This window comes from Vipera ursinii, assembly GCF_947247035.1.
Source record: "Vipera ursinii genome assembly, chromosome: 3".
In the NCBI taxonomy this organism is placed as follows: Eukaryota; Metazoa; Chordata; class Lepidosauria; order Squamata; family Viperidae; genus Vipera; species Vipera ursinii.
Genome location: NC_139516.1, coordinates 58497990 through 58517823, shown reverse-complemented (window position 1 = coordinate 58517823; position 19834 = coordinate 58497990). Strand labels below are relative to the sequence as shown.

Genomic DNA, 19834 nt, shown 5'->3' with positions numbered 1-19834 from the left:
TTTCCCATTCAGATTTTACATCTCTAGTAAATGCACAGATATGCTTGTCTGAAGAGCCAGCTGTACTGCAGACACTCACTTGCAGAGATGAATAAGTGAACTAAAATATTTTACTCCGCGTGAATCTTTGTACATAGTACAAATGGTGTATGTTTGCTTATTTGCCTTTCTTGCTTTTTATGTTTTTTGACAGAAATTCAGGAGAGTGGCCATCTTGTAGGTTCCATGAATGTTCTGCAGTAAAGTCTAGAGGCATTTTCAAGACACTTGCCAACATGTTCATGGACAAGAACAGTACTCCTTTATCCAAGAAACCAAACAAGAAAAAAACCAGGCCCCAGGGTTTGCCTTCTCCAGCTCTTTGCTGTGCCTGTGGGCTCTGCATCATGCTAGCAGGTATTAACATCACCCTGGTAGGAGCATTTGCTTTTGGGACCTTCCTGCCTGTCAATAACCCTCCTATTGTCATTGGTCCCATCCTTCTGGTGGTGGCATTCACTTTCTTTGGAGCTTGTTGCATTTGCAGCCGAAGGCCACCTGCTCATACCACAAGAAAATTCAAGCCAGGAGCCAATATTGGGCTCATCAAGCCTGGGAACACAGCCTTTGAAATTGAAACCAGTGAGCACACTGTGCAAGACACAACAGCTGTGCAGTTGAGCCCAACCAACTCTCCAATGTCTTCCAAAAAGTCCACTCCAATCCATGAGAATTCTAAGGCCTGTACACTTTTTACAATGGACAGCAATGGTCCAGTTGCAAAATATACAGCAGGGGGAGAATCGATAAATCTGAATTTGCCCAGGGACATTGCCATGTCATAAACCAAACTGGAGGATATTTATCAGTATGTGGGTAGGAGGCACTTCAACACAACCAGATGGTCAGATGAGTTTCCCACACAGCAAGCATCTGGAATCCAATTTAGATTTGGTCAGCACACGCATTAGAATATATTGAGAAATTTAAGGGAAAGGCATAATAAGGTGGCAATTAGTAATCAATACACAGCTGTGATGGGAAGTGCCAGACACTGGTGGGGAAAGTCTGAATTTTCAGCAGTGACATTAAAGTGAAAAATGGAATACATAAATCAATGGCATGCAGCTACTGAAAATCACATATCCTGTGGATTTAATTCATTATATTAATGGGTTGGTGAATGATAATGTGATGATAAGGATTTGGTGATGCAGAACAGTGGAAAATTACAGATTCTTGGATGAACAATAGAAGGAAGAGTGGGTTGTATAGAATATTGATTACAAATGAAATAGAATTGATATTCTGATTTAAGTGGTCACTTTGCTTCTTTTGAGGCTGTTTGATGTACCACTTTAATGCTATCAAAATGAATTTTCCTTTTGATTTTATCACATTCTTATTGCATTTGGTAGATGAAAAAGGTTACTTAAATTAATGTACATCGGATAGCATATCTTTTCTCCATTCTCTGGTTTTTGGAATCAGTTGTTACACATGTAGCCAGCAGCTGAGTCAGACACATTGGGTTGTATATGAACATCTGATATATATACTGTATCATGGAAAATAAAAATATATATGAGAAAATGTGAGAATAGAGAAAATGCACCATGTAACAGGGCACGTGGTGTAAATCAGTGTAAGATGACTAACATTTACTGTAGTTTGGGATCTATAGAATTGTCTTATCCTAAACTGGTCCTTTAAGATGTACACTATGGAGGCATGCAGAGATGTATATATTACGTGCCATTTGAGAAGGAACCACAATGTCCATAATAGAAACTTGGCTAAGATCTTTTTCATGGGGAAAATAGTAACCAGATCTTTTTCTGATGCAACAAATTGTCTACTCTTATGTATTGTTTGTCAGTGAAAAGAATCGCTGTGTTGTTCTTTCTAATCACTTCAAACCAATTTACTTCTCAGTGACTTTAATAAGGATGGTGCTTGTTTGCAAATAAAGCAGAGTTTATGTTTGGATAACTACCATACTGTGAGTGGTGTCTGCAGGTTATGGTTAAAAAAAAATCAAGTTGGCAAATGCAAGAAACATAAAAAACAGCAGAGCTTCAGTTACCTACTGCAGCTATCATCTTGACTGTTTTGATTACAACCTTCAGATGCCCCTCTTTAGGGTCGATACATGTATGAATATATATGCTGGAAATGTCTACATGTGCACGAAGAAGATGGCAAGCATTGCTAATTCAATCCAAGGCCTTTATTCAACTTCAGTTTGACTCACTGTTTACTTTTAGATATTGTTTGTCTCCTATGTATCATATTTAGGTGGGTGGCCTGTCTGCTCTTGCTTTCCTTGGCAGCAGCTCAGTGATTATTTATGTGCTTAGTTGAGAAATGTAAGCTCCAGTTGGAATGTCCAAGAACTGTTCATCATTTAAATGCTCTCCTGTTCCCTTTCTTTTCTGGATCTCATATTTTACAAAACGGATGCTGACCATCGAAAGTTGATAGGGCAGACGTTTGAATGCGTCGTTGCCGCCACGGGGGCGTGTGATCGGCCCGAGGTTATCTAGAGTCACCAAAGCGGCCGGGGGCGAGCCTGGGTTGGTTTTGGTCTGATAAATGCACGCATCCCCGGAGGTCAGCGGATGCTGACCGATATTGATTCTTCCATTACATAATTCTGGCAGAGATTAGAATTCTGTGGATTCATCTTGTTTTCTGCTTAAATGTTAGCAATAGCCAAAATACATATGGAAAGGAAACAAAAGGACTTGAAGGCATCTTGCTGTCTTAGAAGATAAAATGAATTCAAAATGGAGGCGTAGATTGTGCCGGAAATCAAAAAGAAATGAAGGAAGATGTTGACAAGTATTGGTATCTTCTTTACAGAAAGTGTTAAATTCCAGCTGATGAGGAGTGTTTGATGTCATTTTGAAAAGCTCTGAAAATTGCATGGTGATGTTCTGCTTCTATAATTATTTCATTGTTTATTGGCTTCCTGTTCCGGTCTTCAGCGGAGCAGTTGGAGAATTCGAAACGTCGGATCCTCCGGCTGAAATTTCTTTTTGTTGGGAATCCTAAGGGGCCAGAATCCACCCTGAAGGGGTGGACTGAAGGAAGGAAATTCCAGGGACTTAGGAGAGACAGCGGTCTTTCCAAATAGTCCAGGAGAAGCCTCCCAGAAACGAACGGAAGAAAAGGCTGACGAACATCATGTTCAGCCATAGCTGAAGCTGAAGCAAATGGAAGTCACAATAGCAAAGCAGCATGCTTGAATCTGGGTATGAGTACTGATTTTCTCTATCCTACCTACTTTCCTGAAGAAGAAAATCCACAAAATAAGAGATCTCCAAAAAAGAAGGGGGAGGGAGACTCTGTTCCTTCTCTCTTGCTGGAGAACTTTTTTTTTTGAGAAGGAAAATACCAGAAAGACATAAAATGAGCAAATGCTGACCCCTGCTGGTGGAGGAGAATTTCTTTTTTTTTCTCCCCCCCCCTTTGAACTCTTAAGCTTTGAATGCACCTGTTTAAACAAATTGGAACACAGCTGAAGTAATAAATACTCTACAAAAGGAAACATGTGATGAGCGACAACAATTCCAAAGGACAATGACCTTAAACTACATAGAAATTCAGAATAACTTTGAAAACATGAATCAACTTATTTCCAACTTAATTTCACTCCAAGAAATCTCTCAAAATACAGTAGAGGTGACTCAAAGAATCTCTGAATATAGTGACTTAAAGGAACCTTATAATCCGCTTATTTTACAAAAGGAAACATATGATAAGCAGCAAAAATTTCAAAGGACAATCACTTTAAACTACAAGGAGATGCAGAAAAACCTTGAGTGCATGAATCAACTTATTTTCAACTTAATTTCACTTCAAGAATGTTCACAAGAAAATATAACAGAGATGATTAAATATAATTTTGAGGATGGAAATTTGAAGATGGAATTATATAAAATAACTGTGGGGAAACAAATGACACAGCAAAACATATTGATTGAGAAAGACATTGATCAGAGAAAAAAAAATTAAATGAAACTTTTGGAACGAGGTACGAATATATCAGCGTGAATACTTCAAAAAGAAGCATCTGTTTGAATATGGCTAAGAAATGGGAAAATTTGAAATATACTATTCTTAAGAGGGAAACTTTTTTTGTTTTTTGTTTTCCTTTTCTTGTCCTCCTAATTAATATAACTGAGGTTTTTCTTTCTCTTTTTTATTATTCTTTATCTTCTTTTCTTGTCTATTCTTCTAGTTGAAATGATTTAAATAAAAGCAAATGTTCTAGCTATTTAAATGTGATGATAAAGAAAATTTAAAAAAAGTTTTTTGAATGGGACTTAAAGGATTAGATGATTAGAACCAACTATGAATGGAATATTTAAAGTTTAAATAGACTAAATAAATTCTTAGCTATAGTTAAAAAGAATAAGAAATTGAGGGAATAAATACATATTAAATTAGGATATATATATATATATATATATATATATATATATATATATATATATATGTGTGTGTGTGTGTGTGTGTGTGTGTGTGTGTGTGTGTGTGTGTGTTATCTTTTGCAGCTTAATATTTTTGTCTCTTTTCTTTTTCTTTTTTCTTTTCTTTTTTGTTTCTTTTCTTCTTTTTATTTTATTATTGCTTATTAAGAAATATAAAAGCATAAGAGGGTTTATGTGGAAAAAACAGAATCAAACCTACTAAAGCAAATGCAGTTGAATGTTGAAATGATTGCTATTTAGTAAGAATATTTAAAACTCAGAGGGAGAAATAAGTTGTTTTTTCTTTTTTTCTTTTGTTGTTTTTGTTTTTACTTTTTTATCTATTGATTGGGAAATATAAAAGCATGAGAGGGTTCGTAGGAAAAAAAACAGAATGAAATCCACCAACTGTAAAAGTATTTAGAACTTGGGGGGAGAAATAAGCTGAAATAAACAGGGTGACAGGATTTATGATAAGGCAACTAAAATGTTACATAGGATTATTGAAACTATGTATTTAACTGCTGTTAAGCAAACAAAATTGTTTTAACTTAAGCTTTGCAATGAAAGATATGTTGGGGAAAGAGGAAATCAAATGAAATTAACATATGGAATATAGATTATAGAAAGTAATTGTTAAGGATTGTTTTATAGATGCTACCCAGACAACATGCTGTTTTACAAGGATTTATGTTATGTTAAAAATTTTTAATAAAATATATACAAAAAATATTTCATTGTTTATTATTTTGACTCATGAAAGGATATTAAATAATATTTATAAGTACCTTTACCTCAAGAGACTGATTACTAGTTTCCTTTTGACTGCATCTACAATCAAAATGAGATACTCCACAACAATGAGAACTGAGGCAGTTGCCTCAAGTTTCTCTCTTCTCTCTTTCTCTTTTCCTCCCCCCACCCCTTTCCGCCAGTCCCTGTAGATGCATTGGCCATTTGTTAAGCGGAGTAAAATATATATTAAATGCTGCATCACAATACAGACATCCTAGCCTTTGACCTGATGCTGCAAAGTCTCTTAGATCAGTTGACAGTCTCTAGATTGAAATGAGGGCTAGAGCTGAATTGGTTATCTCTCATAAAAATGAGCTCCAGGATTTTCCTGTGAAAGTATGTCGGGCTGTGCCATAGTCTCCTGGTTAAGTCTTAGGTTAGTCCTTTATGTGTGCCTTCTATATAAATCCTCTATATCACAACCTCTTTTGTAAAGAGGTTGCATTACAGGGCTGGGTGAAAGGTTCCTTGTGATGAATATGTCAGAACGTGGGGATAATGGAAATGTCAGACCAATAAGAAGTAGAACATGCATGCAACATACATTTAATCTGTGAGGAGATGTGACTGAATCCTGCAGCTTCCACCGGACGAATAATCTAAAATGAATTCTATCTGGAAAGAAATCCATTAAAGATGCTGAGGGTTCTACATCATATACATGGTAGTATGTGTAATTTAATTCAGGGGTGCTAAGATTTAAGCTGAAAAGTATAGGACTGCATATTAAGAGCAATCCATATAGCAAGAATGCAGAGAATTGCTTTCAGCAAGGACAGGCATTCACATCTTCTCACTTAAGAAATCATTTGTGGTTTATCTTGTAATAAGTTTGAACAGCTAGTTTCACTTCCATTGTGCTGGTATCTAATTGTTATTGAAATGTTTTATGGCAAATTAACTCCAATTGCAGATTTAAAAAGATACAGCCCCTTGCATGTGACAGTCTGTCTTTTTGCTAGCAAGATATTAAGACCTAAGAATTCTCTCAATCTCTCTCTCAAAACAAATTATCTAACAGTTAAAAGAGATTCTCATGGAAGGTCAATATCTTTTCAGCAAAACTATTTAAAAGACAAATGGGTGTGAGTTATTTTTATTTTTCAATGTTTTTTGTCTTCAAAATGTTATTAGTTTTGCATACTAAGGAAGTTCTTGGTTTTTTAAACAAACAAACATGAATTGTGGTGGTGCAATGGTTAGAATGCAGTATTGCAGGCTACTTCTGCTGACTGCCGGCTGCCTACAGTTTGGCAGTTCGATTCTCACCAGCTCAAGGTTGACTCAGCCTCCCATCCTTCCGAGGTCGGTAAAATGAGGACCCAGACTGTTGGGGGCAATATGCTGACTCTGTAAACCGCTTAGAGAGGGCTGTAAAGCACTGTGAAGTGGTATATAAGTCTAACTGCTATTGCTATCTGTCAGAAATCATTAAGAGAATATTGGAAAAGGGGAGAGTATGGAATTCTGTTTGGTTCCAATCTGGATATAATGGATAATCTTGTCGATTTCATTGTGCAAACTGCTTGTGACAAGTTCTGTACAGAAAGCCAATCTTTGAAGTTTAACATGTGGTTATGTTCTGTTATCAGTTTCCATGTTTACAAAAGCAACTGGCTGTTTTAACACATTTTCAGCACTCTCCTTGTGTTCAATAAAATATATTCAGATACTATCTTGGTTTTCTGCAGCTGATCTGGGAAGCTCCTTCTTTTCAGTGGAATCATGCTGTTACTTTAAGAAAATGACATATACATTGGACCTATTAAAAAAGGTCAACTGCTTTCCAATGGTGTATGGGTAATCATAAGAACTGGAGATGAGAAAGATTATCCACACCTACAGACTTTTAGATTGTATGTGACACCCCCATCAGAACAACTTAACCTTTGGTTCCACTGTGCTCTGCTAGTTTGTGGCTCTTCTAACACACCATTAGATCCGTGAGTCACTGGAAAAAATGAGTTACTCAGAAAAAATCAGGTGAGTTCAGAAAAGAAGGAAATGTTTGATCTCATGAAGTCATGGATTCTTTTAGTCCTGCTGGATGATTTGATGGGTTTAAGTTAATCTTAACTTTAGATGTGGGACTTTGAAAACTGAGTCATGTAAAGTCATGGAATACCTTGCTGGCTAAGTTAAAAATGTTTATATCTAGTATTAAATACGAGCTGCATAAGTAACAATAAGAATAAAGAGCCACCTTTGGAATGACACAGAAGATCTTTCTGGCCTGGACTGAGGGGTTTTTAATTTAACTTTAAATTTTAATTTGTTTTAATTGTGGGCTAGTCTTAATTTAATTCTATTTTAATTGTATTTATTTGTATTGTTTTAATTTGCCCTGTAAACCGCCCTGAGTCCTTCGGGAATAGGGCGGTATATAAAATCAATTAAATAAATAAATAAAATGGGTGATAACAGCAGACCATAATTTCATCATTCACTGATGGGCAAAGCAAGGCAAGGTAAATCTGTACTGGAGCAGGAGAGTGATGGTCCAAGCTAGAACTTCTTTTTATAACAAAAAGCACAGCACAGTCTTCATTGTCTTTCTAATATGGGCAAGAAGCATAGCATTGGTGATTCTTTGGGTCTGAAGAAGACACACTGTTGTGCAGTTCATCTGTGAAGATGAATGTGGCTCTGAAGTCCCAGTCTGGAAACACAGATTCTAGCACAATGGGGCATTGGAAGTTCATTGTGGGTATTATTCGGTGATGTCCCACATGATTTTCCATCAGTTGTTGTTGGTACCTATATTCAAAACTGGTGTAGGCTTCATAACACAGGATTTGGCAGTGGGTTAAGTCAGCAATTGCAGCTTCTAGTTCCCTTGCCTGGATGTCACAGTGATGTAGGGTTTGTTTCACAGTGTCCTTGTAGTGCTGCTATGGGTGACCCCAAGTTCTCTTTTAGGTCTCCAGTTCACCATAGACGAACTGGCAAGGCATAGGATGGTTGTCCAGTCTGATGATGTGTCTCAGTCACTGCATCTGAGTCTGGTAATCAGGATTCATTGCTGGTGGACTCCGTGTGATCCAAGACCTCCAGAGGCTGGGGAATTCTAGGAGTTGAAATCCACACATCTTAAAGTTGGCAAATATATATGTTCAGAGTTTGCTGAACTTTAAATGAACTTATTGTTATGTATATAGGAGATGTTACACAGATATAGCCACTGACACCACCAGGTGGCAGGGTGCTCTGTCCGGATTGGCAGGGTAGTTTTTGGCGGGAAATCCAGATAATGGGATTGGTTCCAAGTATACCTGGCTAGGTATATAAGTGGGGCAGTTGCCCCTTTGTTTGCCAGTCTGTGAGACATCAATAAAGAGTTGGAATGCTGAACCCTGGTGTCCTGAGTCGTCCATCTTGGCCATGCGGTCCAGAGCCCACTATTTAACACTTATATTAAATTTACCACCTCAGAAATTTTGGGGTAGATTTTCTTGAGACTCTGGAATTTCACAAATGTAGGACAGCATGAAGAGCATAGGCTAATTTTCCCTCTCCACCATGGATACAGCAGTTAACCAAGCACAGTTTTTAGAGTGTAAATTCAACTGTGTGTAGTGAAAATTACTGGTGGGGAAATCTAGTACGGCCTTTTTAATTTGCCAGAATATGATTTCGGGTTTAAACACATTCTTTCAAGAAGCATTATCTGCTGCCTCTGCTGATGAATTTTTTAAAACATTGAATGGCTGACAAACACATCTGATCACTGAAACTCTTCCAATCCTTGCATCCCCATGCATGGCACAGATCATTTTCACAAGATGTTGAGAACCACAAATTACATATTAGTTTGACATATTGTGTGAATCTTGATTGAAATCATGATATTTGTCATGCAAAAGTATTCTAAGCACGAGGTCCCTGCCAGTGAAGGAAAAAGACAGGGACCACTTACTAGGAAAGGCTCAACACCTTGATATTTGTAACAAAGTGGCACCTGCAGCCATCTCTTATGATTACCCCTCCCCCCCTTGCTAGCAGGATTAATTTTGAAAGAAAACTTGCCCCCAGGCTAATGCTGGAATTGTCTTTGATTTCATGGCTGAGATGATTAGTATGGTCTAATATCCAAGAGTAATGAGATTAAGGAGACTGTGAAAAACAGGCAGAGGGAGAGAATGAGAGACTTTTGCTCAAGATTAAAATGTAACAGAGTAATTTTAAAGGCTTAATTATTCAAAACACTGGCTAATTAAATGGCACCAAAGAATCTTCAGTCTTAAAACAGGTTAGCCACACAGACGTATTGCATTAATTGATACCCACAGAGAAAGCAAAATATAACCTGGTATATTTTTTAGCCTATCTCTTACTAGAAGGAGTATCATATCAAAATGCTTGCAATGTGGTAGACATACCAAGCGCATTGTTAATAACCTTGAGCATGACAGCTTGCTCTGAATGAATGAATCTTGAAATGGGTTGTCCCGGATCTTTTAAAATTTCATGGTAAGGAGACTTTTGACTTATACGACTTCGCTCTGCTGAGGATTGCACTAAAAGAAGAGGGAGACTTTAGATGAGATAGATAAGATAAACTTTATTGTAATTTTTTACTCGTTTCAATGAGTAAAATAATCTTTATTGTCATTTGTTAATACTTTACCAGCATTATTCAAAGTTCTTACAGACTGCAGGATATCTAAGGGCTAATTCAGTGCAGCTGAGAACATAACTATTGAGAAGAAGCATGGGAATGCATAGATGGTCCATGGCAAAAGACAAGATGTGTGCACTATTATTTTATTTATTACAGTCTCTGCAAAGTAATCAAGAAGGGAAAATAGGAAGTAAATCTTGCAACTATCAGAATGGGCTTTGAAGGACATTGCATTTGGTGTGAGAATATGTAACATGAACTTCTCTTTGTGTACAATTTGTGATAAGAGAGAGAGAGCATGAGAGAAGGCAATCAGAAAGGCAGTGCTAATTTTCATTTGTACACTTGATTTGATGCTAATGAAACAACCAAATGATTGATGTGACATTTTGTAGTTGCCAAGGGCACCTTTCCAATGTGTACAAGGTACTGGAAGAAGTCCTCCAGAGCGAGAACAAAATGTGCATTTAATTGGGAAGAGAGAAGAAAGCTAATTAGCAACACAGCATTAAACTTTTGTGCTTATATGCCCAACTTGAAATTACTCTATTCAGTATTAATTTTGCTAGTCTGAAAGTTCAGTCTAATGTGAGAGAGCCTTGAAGCTCCACTTTCTGCATCCTTTGCAAAATCACTCTGAATAAAGTTGAATGGCGGGGATGCGTGTGTGATTGCTGAAAAGAAGTGGCTTGATGAAGACCTATCTAATTTCCCTTTCTGGGAGCAATGCAGCAAAGATCCTTGGTACCTCTTCAAGTAATTATTTTGGGTTCTACCTATTCCAAACCTATTTTGAAAGTCTAGGGAAATGAATTTATACAGGATTATCTTGGACCTTTTCCACTGCCCTTATTCTCTATACAAAGAGATGTTGCAGTTCCACCAAAGTAAGACTTGACATTTACCAAATGTCCTGGTAAAAAACATTCTCCCACCTCTCTTTGCCTGTTTCCCTGCTTCTCAGTTACACTGCCATAAAACTACAGAGAGAACATCTTAATCAATGTTTGAATGTGCTCGAGAAGCAGGATTTTAGCGAAGCTTAAGTGGCTTCATTGGCTGGCTGGGCAATTCCGGGAGTTGAAGCAGTGGTGGGATTCAGACCGTGGTGGGATTCAGACGGTTCGCACCAGTTTGGCAGAACCGGTAGCTAATATTTTGTTGCCCAGGTTCAGAATGGACTTCCGGAAGGGGCATCCACACAGAGAACCGGTTGTTCACATATTTGAATCCCACCACTGAGTTGAAGTCCACATATGTTAAGTTGCCAAGATTGGGAACGACTGCTTTAGAGTTATGAACCTCCAACATCACCGTACTATGTCACATCCAGATCTGAGAGCAAGAAAACTTAATAAAATAAATCCAACCTTCCTCTGCAATTGGTTTAAAGCAGCAAAGGTCTGGATGTTTAAAATGTTGTATTTGTGATACATCCTGATTTTTAGCCTTCACCAAAAGAGAGCATGGCTTGGATGGGACATGGAGGGGGAGAGCTGCGAGATTGCCTTTATCTTCCAATTACAGGTTTGGCTTCTGCAGAATTAAGTGAGCCATTGAGCCATGATGGGAGGCCTTGCAGATACTCTTTCAAACCTTTTAATGTAATCACCAATCACACTTATTAAATTATCCTGCAGCAGAGAAGAGTTAAGCAAGACCTCTTGCACGTATTAATCCAAAGCAGAAAGATGGGATCTCCCCATTAGAGTCTTCCCATTTTGTCCTGACATGGAAATTAGTATCATTGGTCTGAATGAAACAGATCTGGACCCTTTCCCCAACCTTTGCAGCTCTATAGCATGCCTTTGAGAGATCTTCTGCTTGAAACTATAAATGTATTTATTTAAAATATCACGGTTCTTCCCCTCATTTGTGGCAGCCACCTGCTCCCCTCCCTAGTTTCCATATATATTGATTAGCCTGATCAAAACCACCTTTTTGTGGAAGCCTCCTGACTGCCTTGGAAGAGCAAAATCCCATCAGTTCATATTGAAGTATTTTCCACTTAGTCTAACTTGTTCTGGGTGATGTTTAGTGGAAGATAAGCTCTGTGATAATATGATCAAAATGATATATGCCACAATGCCACAGTATGTATTACATGATTTATATACTCCGGCATAATAAAAAATGAAAAAGAAAGCTGTAAACTGGGTATCCTCCAGAAATATTTGTCATGCTGAATAGGGATGGTGACCCCTGAGGGCCAGCTCATCTGGAAAAACATTAATTTGGGGGAAGCCTGGATTAGAAGACTGGAGACAAAAAAAAATCCACTGGGTAGTAAAGCCCTAAATATTGGGATTCAGTTAGCTAAGCACTGGGTATCAAAATGAACTGAAAGTGAAATATCTACAGCAGAGCTCTCCAACCCTGCCAATTTTAAGACCTGTGGGCTTCAACTCCCATTCTGGCTGGGGAATTCTGGGAGTTGAAGTCCATAGGTCTTAAAGATGCCAAGGTTGGACAGCCCTGATTTACAGTATGGGAATAAGGAAGAAAAGGCAAAGAGTGAAGTAGTGGGTAGAGTTAATGGAGGCAAGCATGCTTTGCAAGGATAGAAAACTATAGTTTACGTTAAGATATGTGGACTTCAGTTCTCAGAATTCACCAGGCAGCGACACAGGGCTAAACTTTAGATTTATGTACATTTCCTTTCTTATGTTTTATTTAACACACACATACTTAATTTTGCTTACTATTTGTTGTTTCTGTTTTTCGCTTGGCATAATGTTGCTGATGCTCAGTGCACTGCTGTCTATGAGGAAGGGAAATTAGAGGGTCTGGCTGATGAAAGCAGCATTGTGGCATGGTGATGGAAACCCCTCTTCTTTTCTACATGTGTGATGTCACACATTTGCCCCCAAAGAGCAGAGCTTATGTTGCTTTTGTCATTTGGATAAAAGTAGCAAGATCCTACATAGGGCATTATCTCAGGGATGAATGTCATGGGTATGTTTTTATATCTACGTATCTATAGGTAGCCCTTGACGTTCATTTAGTGACTGTTCAAAGTTACAATGGCACTGACAAAAGTAATTTATGATTGTTTTTCACACTTACGATGGACCCCTGCTGCCACATGATCAAAATTCAGATGCTTTGACAGTACTCCGGGCAGTAGTGGGATTCAAATACCTGAACAACTGGTTCTCTGTGTGGACGCCGCTTCTAGAAGTCTGTTCTGGGCCTGGGCCTCCCAGGTCCAGAAGGGACCACTGGAAATGCACGGATGCCAGTTCTGGAAGTCCGTTCTGAGCCTCGGAGGCCCAAGCCCAGAACGGTCTTCCGGATGTGGTGTCCACGCACTTCCACTGGGCTGTTATGGGCCTGGTAGGCCTCCCTCAGGCCTCTGAGGCTCAGAATGGGCTTCCGGAAGTGGCGTCCACACACTGTTCTTGGCCTTGCGAAAAAGGGCTAGAGCTTCAGCCGGTTCGCCAAAGTCAATAAAAAAATTAGTCACCAGTTCTGTTGAACCAGTGCAAACCAGGTGAATCCCACCACTGGTTCCAGGGTCATGTGATCTCCTTTTGGAGACCAGATTCACTTAACAACCATGTTGCTATCTTAACAATTGCAGTGAATCACTTAACACTGGTGGCAAGAAAGGTTGCAAAATTGGGAAAAACTCATTTAACAACTTAGCAACAGAAATTTTAGACTTTATTATGGTCATAAATTGAGGGCTACCTGTATTGCCGAAAGAAGCATCGTATGTGGCATTTCACTTGCCTGTTGCACTGCATTCTTATTTAGGTTGACACTGAAGTCATTTCCATTCTGCTGTCCACTATAGTCAGTAACTGCAAGGGACTATAGCTCTAGTTTTTGTTTCTGATAATATGATGAAATATGGGAAAGACAGAGCCTAAGGATCACCAATAGATTGGACATCTCCCCTTTAGAATACAGTGGTAGTGGAAAATACAAGAGGCACTGCTCTCTGGTGGCTGATTTTAAAACTACACCTACAAGTTATCTTTCACCCCCTTGCTATAGATGTTCATGGTAAGGTAAAGGTAAAGGTAAAGGTTCGCCCACACATGCGTGCTAGTCGTTTCCGACTCTAGGGGGCGGTGCTGATCTCTGTTACAAAGCCGAAGAGCCAGCGCTTGTCCGAGGATGTCTCCATGGTCATGTGGCCGGCATGACTAGACGCCAAAGGCGCACGGAACGCTGTTACCTTCCCACCGTAGTGGTCCCTATTTTTCTACTTGCATTTTTACATGCTTTCAAACTGCTAGGTTGGCAGAAGCTGGGACGAATAACAGGTGCTCACTCTGCTACACAGCACTCGGGATTCGACCCGCCAAACTGCCGACCTTCTGATCGATAAGCTCAGAATCCTAACCCACTGAGCCACCATGTCCCTGATGTTCATGGTAGGGCTGGGCAAAGATTGCCTGTGCTGGCTCAGGAATTCTGGGAGTTGAAGTCCACAAGTCATAAAGGGGGCTGTCATTCCCCACCTCTGATTTAGCTGGATCCTCAGTTCAGAAAGCCTGTGTCTTGTTTTGTGTAGGTCCAGAAGGGAGGAGTTAGATCATTTCCAAGAAGGGAGGAGTTAGATCATTTAAATATGTGCTGTACTTTAAGATGCTAAAAAGATTGCTCAATCTGTTGTATATGAGAGGGTGAAGCTACAGTAGAAAGAGAGACTGGACTTCTAATTTCTCAGCAAACTTCTCCACAGTGTACCCATTGTGTTCAAATGTTCTTTAAAGTTCTTGTCTCTCTGAGTATTGTTGTTCCCTTACCTAGGTGCGTAGGTGCTTTTTTGTGTTGTTGTTGCAAGTAAAGCTACTTTTCTTTTAAAAATGGCCTTGAAAAGTAATGAGAGAAAGGAAATAACCCATTAGTCCTTCCACCTGCTGTATGGAGTCCCAACACCAGGCCTCTAAGAAGTAGTTCACAAAAGAGCAGGCAGGCAGGACCATTTTAATGTATCTTAGGGAAAGCCAACTTCTAGAATCCATGACTGCCCCATTTCAATCCTGCAGCTACCTAAGAATGCATTTGCATGTTAACTTTTTTTAAAAATCCCATTTATATCCTGCCCTTCTCCGAAGACTCAGGGTGGCTTACAATCTAAAGCAGAAATCAATGTGCTTAGCAATCTTCCTCTCTGTTAAGATGTTCCAAATTGGTACAGGACACAGTGATGCCTCCAGATGTTGAGATTTTTACTGACTGCGGAATAAGATTGTCCTACCCAATTTTTAAACAGAACACTTAAAATTTAGGTAGAATTTAACCTGAGAGAACCTATGCCATTAGACAAATAGTACAGTGTTTTCCCTTTGTTTTTGGTATTTTCACCCTCATGAAACATTTGTGCTTTTAAAAGATACTCACTTGTGCTTAATTTAATAAATAATTGGCTGTTCCCTTCCTTGTTCCACAATCAATTAGTGCCCACAAATCAATCCAATGATAGAGCTTGCAATTGAAGGTGAACTCAGATACTTCGGAGAAATGACATGAAACTCAACTATGCATTTCTGTAATAGAAATTATTACAGAAATTATTAGAAATTAATGGGACGTGGTGGCTCAGTGGGTTAGGACGCTGAGCTTGTCGATCAGAAGGTTGGCAGTTTGGCGGGTCGAATCCCGAGTGCCGCGTAACAGAGTGAGCGCCTGTTACTCGTCCCAGCTTCTGCCAACCTAGCAGTTTGAAAGCACGTAAAAATGCAAGTAGAAAAATAGGGACCACTACGGTGGGAAGGTAACAGCGTTCCGTGCGCCTTTGGCGTCTAGTCATGCCGGCCACATGACCACGGAGACGTCCTCGGACAAACGCTGGCTCTTTGGCTTTGAAACGGAGATGAGCACCGGCCCCTAGAGTTGGAAAACGACTAGCATGCGTGTGCGGGGGAACCTTTACCTTTACCTTTAATAGAAATTAAGACTATAATTCTATGCTGCCTCGGTAGGTCTCCATACCATTGGTGTGTAATGAAAATAAAATATAGTTATGGCTCATCACCCAGGAAACAAAACACATTCTAGTCACTTGTGATCCCATATATTATTTCAGTATTAACAGACTGATTCTGTTATCAGTCCAAATTCAGAAAAGATGAAGAAAATCATGAAGTCATATGAAATGGTTCTTCTGGAAAAGCAAACCTAGAAAGCTCCTACTTTTCCATAGTCATAAAAATGATCTGTTGTAAAGGGAAAGCATAGCAGTTTTTGATTTTTCTCTTTTTCCCCTTTGCTTACTTCAGATAGAAAAAAGACCATTTTTTGCATTAGGTTTTAGATTCTTCTTATGAAAACACAGCAAAACTTTTTTTGGCATGGCTGATAAAGTTACACACTTCTGATCCTAATAGTGGTTCATAGGGATGATTTCAAATTTTGTTTCAGTCCTGCTGCACACACACACACACACACACACACACACACACACACACACACACAAACACACCTTGTCAGCAGATGGAGCTATGTCACAGAAAATTCTCATTTGATGCCAAGAACAGGAAAAACATCTACTGAATGTCACCAATTATGAAAGAGAATTTTTATCTATGCAATTTAAGATACGCTACAGTGCCCCAACTCTCATCCTTTTAAAGGGCACTTTGTGAAACTGGGCCAAAACTGCTCCCTAAAAGATCTCAATTGCAATGCTATATCTTTCCACCAAACAGATTTACCCTTTTCTTCCTCTCCTTCCAATGTGTAAAATGGTCCACAGACCTCACCTCTAATCAGCAGTAGTTCAGAGAATCACCCAGCTGGGTGAGGATTTCAGCCAAGACAGAATTTTAATGCTCTGATGAGTAGGGGCAATAATCAATTTCAAGCAAATCTGGTACAATATATTAATTATACTGTTGGAATTCTCAAGTTAGTCTTGTTCTACTTCAATACTGTGACAGATCCCAGGGACTGCTCCGTCGCTTCATTATCTATCTATTTATTAAGACTATTGTGTCTGTATTGTGTACAACTCAAGGCAATGTAGGTACTACTCTTGCCTATTTTACTCACAGCAACAACCCTGAGAGGATTAGAACTCATGGACTTCTGGTTTCTAGTCCAGTTCTTTATTCACTATACCAGACTGGCTCTCACAATACAGAATTGCCTTATTGAAGGCTAGAACAACATGATATTGAGGAAAATTCATTCCCCATCTAGACGTGCCAAGAGAAAACGGTCAGAAACTTCCCCTAAAGCCTGATGCTTTCTCCAGTCAGAAAGATCAGGGGGACCAATGGACAGGTATGGCTGCTGCCTCCCTCTTTCCCCCATGTGAGAGGGGGAAAGAGGCCTGAGGCCTGAGTAGAGAATAATATGGTGAAGAGAAAACACCAGTTCCGTGAAAGTAAACCTATCAGTGGAGGTCGACTATTTTTATTTATTTATTTTATTTTAATTCCATTTATATCCCACCCTTCTCTGAAAACTCAGGGCGGCTTACAAGCTTAGCAGTAGCCTTCATTCTATGTATATGCCTGCTTATTAGGGCTTTCACACAGCCCCCCCCCCAAGCGGCATTATTACAAAGTCAGCTTAATTGCCCCCAACAATCTGGGTCCTCATTTTACCTACCTCGGAAGGATGGAAGGCTGAGTCAACCTTGAGCCTGGTGGGATGCGAACCTGCACTTTTGGCATTTTTGGCTAAAGGATGCAGAGAAGAGGGAAGAAGCTTGAGAAGGATAAGTCAACATCAACTGATAACATCAACAGATTCATCCTGACAGCCAGGGAGCCTTAAAGCAACAAGAACTGCTGATTGATCTTTTTAGTGAGATCTATACAAACTTCCTCATCACCCAGTCAGGCCCAGCCTTGAACAAGCTCACCATTTAGGCAGAGAACTGAGTTGCCTAAACTCAAGCAAGAACACCAGAAAGCAGATAGGGGAGGCATGTACTGTATAGAGAAGGTGCTGCCTAAAAACTCTTAGCTGAACTTAGTGTTTTGAATGCCATGAATGGCTGCTGCTAAGACAATTTAATTTCTTAGTTGGACATTTCAGTTTGCGATGATAATTTCAATGACTGACGTTTCAAGAAAGTCTTTGGTTTTAAAGCTATGTCCCTGAGGGCTTAAGGGACTGGATTGAATACATTTAATCAAATTCTTAACACTTTTGGTGGGTCCAGTATTTGCTTCTAGCAACTATTATTCAGTTTGCGCCTCTCTGCTTAAAGGGGTCGCGAGTGATGAATTCATGAAAAAAAAGTGTTAAGTGTAAAAACAAACTTGAGTGAAAATACAGCAGGAAAAATAAATCACAGCAATTGTTTAAAATCTACTTTTGCATCAGTTTTAAAATCAAAAAGTTTGTCATCCTTTAGGACTTCATGTGCAAAGGACATAGAACTGGAGTTAGTTCTGGCTGGTTTAGCCTTTGTTTCCTCAGCCCCGAGTTGCACTTCCTGGAAGCTACCACGAAGAAGACCTTCCAGGGACAATGGGAAGATGAAAGAGCTTTTCCTTGTAGCACCTGTTGCATCTGTTGATATCCGAATAATTCCTTAGCAGCAATCTGCTTTTTAATATTATAGTGCAGTAAAGAGCCACTAGGTGGCAATAGTGGCTTTTAAATTGATAAACAAAATGCTGGAAGAACAAATATATTTAGACCCTACAGATCATAGTTATCTGTTCTGAACTTTTTTTTTTGTATTATCCAATCAGCAAGTTTTATTTCTAGCAGTGATTTTTGTTTGATTACATATTTTATTAACATCTTGCTTTTTCATTCAACAAGACAAGTGCCATGGTTAACAGATAAACCATTATAACACAAACAAAAGAACATAGAAGTATCAAAAAATGTTTCTTAAAATACAACCCTTAATCATTATTTTTTTAAAAAAATGGATTGGAAATCAAATAAATCTTTCAAAAGGGTGAATTCCATAGCTTGGGAGCATGCAACGCAAAGTTTTCTCTGATGCCAAGCTAACAGGCTCTCAAAGGTAAGGAATTTTCAAAAGGAATTTCTGCAGATCTCACTGCCTGGCTAGATCCAACAAATAATCAAGCTTTTAGCTACAGTTATTTGAATCTGAAATTTTTATACTGTTGTTGCAAGTAGTTTATCTATTGGGAGAGGGTTTTTAATATTGTAGCTTATTTTCAGATAAAGGGGCACTTTGAAAATAGTTTAAATGAATCAGTGATTTTTGATGATATATATTCTAATTTCAGGATGTCCAAACATTCTAGAGGATCAGTCACATTTTCATAAAAAACAATTTAATTAAAAATAATTAAAGAGAGATATGTGTATTTGTTTCTGGAAATGTTGAATACGCTGCACAAGGGCAGTTTTACATGCTCAAGTAAGCTTGGTTACATTTCTTGGAACATCTATTTCCCCACAGTGGATGCAACTCTCTGTGGGATATCATTATCTACTTATTCATTCATTTAATGCCTAGCCCCAGTCCCACAGGACTCCAGGCAAGATTCATAATACATAAACCATTAAAACATTCACGATCAGGATAAAATAATAAAAGCATTAAAGCAACCACAACACCACCAAAATTCAAACTGGGCATCAGGACCTAAACACTGCCTAGAAGTATACCATTGTTAGCTGCTTCTGGAAGGTAGCTAAGGTTGGAGGTATCATAAACTCCAAAGAGAGGCCATTTGGAGGGCTGGCATTGCTGCAGAAAAGTAGCGTATTTCGTTCTGGCTTCCCCACCTGCCCAAAGTAAGAAAACATCGGCTGCTTTTCCCAACAAGATTTAATTGGTTGGGCCAGTTCTAGCAGGTGTCCATGGTCCTGAAGGTAACTTGGTGCTAAAGCATAAAGGCTTTTTAGGTTAACACCTAATTGCAGCCATGAACCTGTTGGAAGCCAACTTATGACCTGTAACTCATGTATAAAATGTTCCCATCAGCAAGTGCCAGATATTAAATGGGCCATTGCATTCTGAACCGACTGAAGCTTCTGAGTGATTTTTAAAGGCAGT

At 39.0% G+C, this 19834-nt stretch overlaps 1 protein-coding gene across 1 annotated transcript; it reads left to right on the top strand.

Moving 5' to 3' along the window:
• Positions 1 to 275: 275 nt before the first annotated feature.
• TMEM275 (transmembrane protein 275) lies at positions 276 to 824 on the top strand (the record flags this gene model as incomplete). The annotated part of the gene is made up of 1 exon (XM_083357371.1): positions 276 to 824. The coding sequence occupies one exon, from the start codon at positions 276 to 278 to the stop codon at positions 822 to 824; it is 549 nt and encodes a 182-aa protein (XP_083213497.1).
• Between the last annotated feature and the right edge of the window lie 19010 nt (positions 825 to 19834).